The sequence below is a fragment of the Sander vitreus genome, chromosome 4, assembly GCF_031162955.1.
Source record: "Sander vitreus isolate 19-12246 chromosome 4, sanVit1, whole genome shotgun sequence".
Taxonomy (NCBI): Eukaryota; Metazoa; Chordata; class Actinopteri; order Perciformes; family Percidae; genus Sander; species Sander vitreus.
Window position 1 is genome coordinate 817,501 of NC_135858.1, and position 7,500 is coordinate 825,000.

The 7,500-nt window shown below is 42.7% G+C and overlaps 1 protein-coding gene across 2 annotated transcripts in view; it reads left to right on the forward strand.

The window, feature by feature from the left end:
* Window positions 1-3,404: 3,404 nt before the first annotated feature.
* mtss1 (MTSS I-BAR domain containing 1) overlaps window positions 3,405-7,500 on the forward strand; it is a 94,019-nt gene continuing 89,923 nt past the window's right edge. For both annotated transcript variants that reach the window (XM_078247641.1, XM_078247643.1), the window contains exon 1: window positions 3,405-4,185. In XM_078247641.1, the coding sequence (XP_078103767.1) occupies window positions 4,114-4,185 (72 nt within the window). In that variant the 5' untranslated portion in view covers window positions 3,405-4,113. The remainder of the gene's footprint in view (window positions 4,186-7,500) is intronic.

Sequence of the window (7,500 nt, forward strand, 5' to 3'; positions counted from 1 at the left end):
AAGATGGATGGATGGATGGATATTATGTTTGGTGGAGAGATATGGTGGTGCTGTGATTCAGCAAAACACACACACACACACACACACACACACACACACACACACACACACACACACACACACACACAGTATATACACTGTTGTAACTGACACTATATCATTAATATTGGGTCATGTCACAGTGGTTTCCTGCTGTTGGTGCTTTTTACAGTTAAAGACGAAAGACAAACAAACCCCTTTATCACTGACGATGTCATTTACATGGAAACAAACAATATAATCTTAAGAACATATGACTGAAAGATGTAACTTTCTGACTGTGTTATAGCACCCTCAAATCCCCAAATTGATACTTTTCTTTATCCCAACATATGACTGACCATATTGGGCTAACTAACTACATTCACTGAAAGACCTGTCATAACAGGAACTCATTGCGTTTCGACCGCAGGGACCAGGGTCTAAATGTTGTCCTGGGGACATGATTTACCGCCCAAAAAGTCTCTGATCGGAGGGTTTGAGAATCTGTCCGACAAGCCGAACACATTGTCCAGACCCAAACTCCTGGCAGCTGCCTTCCTGCACAGATGACTTCCGTTCAAACACAGGAAAAATGAGAAAGATAAGAGGTAAGTACAGCAGAATATATCCTGCAAAACTCAACACGTTCTCACACTCATCTCGTAAAATCTGGACGCTTGGTCAGGTGCCTATGTCGTTCTTATTGACGCTAAAAGTCTCCTTTAGCGCTATACGTAAACGTGCTTGGTCGGGACTATTGCCGTCCCTTTAGCGCTATAAGTAAACACGCTTGGTCGGGACTATTGACGTCCCTTTAGCGCTATAAGTAAACGCGCTTGGTCGGGACTATTGACGTCCCTTTAGCGCTATAAGTAAACGTTCTTGGTCGGGACTATTGCCGTCCCTTTAGCGCTATAAGTAAACGAGCTTGGTCGGGACTATTGACGTCCCTTTAGCGCTATAAGTAAACGCGCTTGGTCGGGACTATTGACGTCCCTTTAGCGCTATAAGTAAACGTGCTTGGTCGGGACTATTGACGTCCCTTTAGCGCTATAAGTAAACGTGGTCGGGACTATTGCCGTCCCTTTATATAAGTAAACACGCTGTATATATATATCTGTATATATATCTGTATATATCTGTATATATTTGTATATATCTGTATATATCTGTGTCTATCTGTATATATTTGTATATATCTCTCTATATATGTGTATCTCTGTATATATTTGTATATATCTGTATATATATCTGTATATATTTGTATATATCTGTTTATATCTGTATATATTTGTATATATCTGTATATATTTGTATGTATCGATATATATATATATATGTGTATCTCTGTATATATATATATATATATATATATATATATATATGTGTGTGTGTGTGTGTATATCTGGATATATCTGTGTCACCTCGCAGTAAAATGTCAGTAAAGTCACAATATATTCTCCTGTTAGGGCAAAATCTTTCACGTAACTCCGCCCTGCCGGACCGCCGCGTCTTCGACGCAAAACAAACGTCCTCCGGCCACAAACACATTGCGTCAAGCACGTTGAGCTTAGCGCCGACCGGAAACTGTATGGCCTTTCAAAGTAAAGGCATCAAAGATGGTTTTTATTTTTTTTATTTACCATGTGTCATCTATACAAATGAGCTGGTACAGCTACTTTGAATGTGTATTTAAATCCTATGAGTTTGACTACATTTCAGCTTAGACTTTGTTAAATATGCACATGAAAAAAGTGTGAGACACACTAAAAAGAAGACAAGAAACTATATTTTTAGATGTTTGCTTTAAATAATAGACCAAATAAACATCGGTTATGAACTTAGAAATGTAAGATTTGTTTTGGTGATTTCTGTTGTTATCACTGCAGATATTTAAATGTGAGTATAGATTAAAAAATACACATTCATTTCAGGGCATTTACTGCAGTCATTCATTTAAATCCAGTGACAAATGAGACTTCAGTCTCTCTCTGTTTGAACAAACAGTAGTTGAGTGAAAAATACTCCAACTTCTGTGACAAGGTTTTTTAAAGGTCCCATGACATGGTGCTCTTTGGATGCTTTTATATAGACCTTAGTGGTCCCCTAATACTGTATCTGAAGTCTCTTTTATATAGACCTTAGTGGTCCCCTAATACTGTATCTGAAGTCTCTTTTATATAGACCTTAGTGGTCCCCTAATACTGTATCTGAAGTCTCTTTTATATAGACCTTAGTTCCCTGGTTGGTCAAAGCAGAGAAAGGGGAGGTAACCTTTCCCCTTATGACGTCATAAAGGGAAGAGTCCTGATTGGCCCATCTGAGCTTTCATTTTCTCAAAGGCAGAGCAGGATACCCAGGGCTCGGTTTACACCTATCACCATTTCTAGCCACTGGGGGGACCATAGGCAGGCTGGGGGAGCTCATATTAATGTTAAAAAAAACCTCATAAAGTGACATTTTCATGCCATGGGACCTTTAAAATAAGTTCAAAAATAAATATCAACCTATTTATGCAACAACAAACCAACCCTGAAGCGGCCGCGACCCCGGATAAGCGGATGAAGATGGATGGATGACATTAATTTCAAAGTTTCATCATTTGTCTTTAGTCAGGACATTACTTGGCCTGTATCAGTGAATGTAGACACATTCATGCTGAAATGAATCTCATCTGTCTGTCTCCAGTTATAATAACTGGAGTTATTAGTTACTTTCTAGTTTGAGATTATTGATACAGAATATAGTATGAAAGTATACAAAAGCATACTATGAAAGGCAGTGGTGTAGTCTAATGTATTGTAGGGGGTATACTGTACTGTGTATATGTATATGTATGTGCCAGAGTAACAAAGAGTAACAAATATATAAATATGTATAGTGCAGGATATTGTCCAGCGATGGCTCATATTGCAGAGACAGCTAGCAGTGCTACATTATGATGTTGCATTAAAGAGTCTGACATGGAAAGTATGTTGTTGCATGTCACTGGGCATTTTTAAGTGGGTATATAAATCCTGGAGCTTTCTTACTGTGTATACTGCGTATACCTGCGTATTACATAGACTACACCACTGATGAAAGGAGTTAAACACATTTCGATTGATGGATTAAAGGCTTTTATTGTATGGCCGGGTTGGTTCAGCGGGTAGAGCAGGCGCACATATAGGCCTTCTGAGAGGTCCAGGGTTCGAGTCAGACCTGTGATGATTTCCTGCATGTCTTCCCCCCCCCCCCCTCTCTATCCTTTCTCACCTAGCTGTCCTGTCAATTAAAGGCGGAAAAACCCAACAAATAATCTTTAAAAAAAAAAAAAAAAAAAAGAGGCTTTTATTGTGAAACTCTTGACCGGATGTGTGTTAGCATCGCTGTGGCTCCCAGTACCTTGGCGCAGTGTTTAGGTTAGGACTCCCATTGGAGTAAACCGGAGGAAAACGACTGTCTCGCTCGTCAAAAACTCGCAAGAAAACAACGTGGAGCCACTCGGATACATTTCAGGAAACAACGACTGGGAGGTTTGAATCCGAGCTGGACGTCAGATAAGAGTAATATCGATTTATTTAGGCGAACTGATTGACCACGGACTGTCACACACAGTCACAGGTTGCTAGCGGACTTAACGCTAACCTAGCTAGCCTAGTTAGCTAGCCTAGTTAGCTGTGTTTCCCTTTACTCCGGACTACAACCAGCCGGGACTAACAACCAGTCAGACATTGTCCAGACAGTCTGCTGTATGATTCAAGCATGAAGTGGTGTTTTTTCGGACGTTTATCAAGCTGGCCGGCTGGTAGCATTGGCTGACTAAAGCCTAACGTTAGTCTCTCGCGACCTGGATTTTAACTCCTGAATGTATTTTGGGTTTTTTGGCGTTTTTTCCACTTCTGTGTTTGGCTGTTTTTTTTTAAGTGGACTTTGCCCTCAGGGTGTTATAACTTCCTCCCTCCTCTCCAGTCCATTCATTAATTAAATAAATATAAAAAAAAGCCTCTTATTGATTCCTCTGTTGGAGAATTTCTAAACTTTGGCTCAGAGGTTTTTTTGGGAGGTAGAAAGTTTGGGAAGTTGAGGGTTTTTTTCCGAGCCTGTGGAAAAATGGATGCGGGTATAGAGAAGGAATGCAGCGCCTTGGGAGGGCTCTTCCAGCTCATCATGAACGACATGAAGGTAAGGAAATATGTTATTACACCAACGACATGCGTTTTCTTTCATAATGTCACACTTTTCATTTATTATTATTTTTTTTAGCTTTCTCTTGTCAAACTTCTCCTGAGTGATATCAAGGTTGCACCTGGCAGGTTTTTTTTAATACATAAAATGGATTTGGTGTCAGAAGTGGAGAGGCCTCTATTGGCTGCGCCATTCATTTCTTAATGGAGATGATCCTGCATTGCTTCACTTCAACATTTAGGCCTACATTTCCTCACAGAGCTGGGCGATATATCCATATTGTATCGTGATATGAGACTAGATATCGTCTTGGATTTTGGATATCGTCATATCGTGATATGACATAAGCGTTGTCTTTTACTGGCTTTAAAGGCTGCATTACAGTAAAGTGTAGAGATGACCCGATACCGATTCCGATACCTGAACTTGCGTATCGGCCGATACCGAGTACTGATCTGATACCAGTGTGTTATATATTTGATTATGTTTTAACAGCTGTATACTACTATCTCTGTATAGATGATATGATGTATAACAGCTGTATACTACTATCCCTGTATGGATGATATGATGTATAACAGCTGTATACTACTATCTCTGTATGGATGATATGATGTATAACAGCTGTATACTACTATCCCTGTATGGATGATATGATGTATAACAGCTGTATACTACTATCCCTGTATGGATGATATGATGTATAACAGCTGTATACTACTATCCCTGTATGGATGATATGATGTATAACAGCTGTATACTACTATCTCTGTATAGATGATATGATGTATAACAGCTGTATACTACTATCCCTGTATGGATGATATGATGTATAACAGCTGTATACTACTATCCCTGTATGGATGATATGATTTCTATCTTTGTTGTGGGTCTGGCTCAGGTTAGACTCTTTGTGAAACATGAACAATGAACGCCCAGAACTTTCTGTTATTCTCCAGTTTGACAGTCAGTTATAACTGAAAAAGAACATACATTAACTACATTAACATAGTTTCTTTAGGGCTTTATTACGTGGTATCAGATCGCTGCATTAACTCCAGTACTTCCTGATACCAATACCAGCGTTTTAGGCAGTATCACAGCATCTCTAGTAAAGTGATGTACTTTTCTGAACTTCCCAGACTGTTGTAACTGTTCTATTGTTTGCCTTTACCTGCTTAGTCATTATATCCACATTACTGATGATCAGTTATCATCTCATTGTGTAAATATTTTGTGAAAGCACCAATAGTCAACGCTGCAATATCGTTGTGGTATCGATATCGAGGTATTTGGTCAAACATATCGTGACATTTGATTTTCTCCATATCGCCCTGCCCTATTTCCTCATAATATTTAGATTTCATCCTTTTTATTATGGCTGTCTTTACCTCCTACTTCTTGGAGTGGTGGAGCCATTTTCCGTGCTATAAAAAAACTAGGTGAGATTTAAAATAAAGAGTCCCAGAAATGAATGAGTAAGCTTGAGATACTTATAAAATATAGGTTATTATTGTCTGGATTTAGAACGACTGGCTGTCAGTGCTGGAGATGTTGATTGGGTAATGAATGAGCAGAGGTTAAAACTGGAAGAGGGCCATCTGAGAGGGTAACAGAGCTGGATGGGGGTGGGTTTTACCAGCTGTGTGCGCTTTGATGTTTGTTAAGCAGGCTGCCCTTTGCTGTCTGTTTGTCTGTCTGTCTGTGTTTCATTGCTCTCAGATGTTCATCATTAGCAGCCTCTACTTTTCCAGTCGGCCCCTGAATGCATCTTTTTTTTGTCCAAAATAGCCAAGAAAGGCTCTGGTGTTTGTGGAGTTGTTGCTCCAGCGTTTGTACTGAATAAAGCCCGACCGCTACGTCGACTAGAGGAGGAAATCACAAGCTTTATCACGATACGCAGACTGATCTCATGAAGTGGCGTAAGTGTGACTTTGACGCCATTTCTTACGCCATTATTGGCGTGTTATCAAGACGCATACTGGCTTTATAGCGTGTTTATCAACGCTGTTTGGCCTCCGTTGACTTACATTACCTTGCGATTGCGTGTGAATTGATGCCGTAGCGAGTAGTATGAAAGGCCGAAAATCTGTGTAGGGAGGTTGGTCGGGGGCGGGGAGGGAGGGACGGGTCAAATACAGGACGTTCACCCAGGAGACCGGGGATCGGGTCCCGCGCGTCACGTTTCCTAAACTCAACCCGTTCGCTGTATACGGTGTAGACATACACTCATATAGCGTCCCGTTGAGGCGTAGACATACGCGCAGATAGCGTCCCGTTGAGGCGTAGACATACGCGCAGATAGCGTCCCGTTGATAGCGTCCCGTTGAGGCGTAGACATACGCGCAGATAGCGTCCCGTTGAGGCGTAGACATACGCGCAGATAGCGTCCCGTTGAGGCGTAGACATACGCGCAGATAGCGTCCCGTTGAGGCGTGAACATACGCGCAGATAGCGTCCCGTTGAGGCGTAGACATACGCGCAGATAGCGTCCCGTTGAGCGTAGACATACGCGCAGATAGCGTCCCGTTGAGGCGTAGACATACGCGCAGATAGCGTCCCGTTGAGGCGTAGACATACTGCGCAGATAGCGTCCCCGTTGAGGCGTAGACATACGCGCAGATAGCGTCCCGTTGAGGCGTAGACATACGGCGCCAGATAGCGTCCCGTTGAGGCGTAGACATACTGCGCAGATAGCGTCCCGTTGAGGCGTAGACATGCAGCGCGAGATAGCGTCCCGTTGTGGCGTAGACATACAGCGCAGATAGCGTCCCGTTGAGGCGTGAACATACGGCGCCAGATAGCGTCCCGTTGAGGCGTGAGACATACGCGCAGATAGCGTCCGTTGAGGCGTGGACATACGCGCAGATAGCGTCCCGTTGTGGCGTGAGACATACGGCGCAGATGGCGTCCTGTTGAGCGTGGACATACTGGCGCAGATAGCGTCCCCGTTGATAAGCGTCCCGTTGAGCGTAGACATACGCGCAGATGAGCGTCCCGTTGAGGCGTGGGCATCGCGCTAGATAGCGTCACGTTGATGAGCGTCCGTTGAGGCGTGAACATACTGCGCAGATGAAGTCACGTAGTCCTCCAGTACCTAGCTTCCACTGTGCGTGTAGTCCTCACCTAGCTACTGAGCGTGTAGTCCCCGCTTACCCTAGCTACTGAGCGTGTAGTCCTACCTAGCTACTGAGCGTGTAGTCCTTACCTAGCTACTGGGCGTGTAGTCCTTACCTAGCTACTGAGCGTGTAGTCCTTACCTAGCTACTGAGCGTGTAGTCCTTACCTAGCTACTGAGCGTGTAGTCCTTAC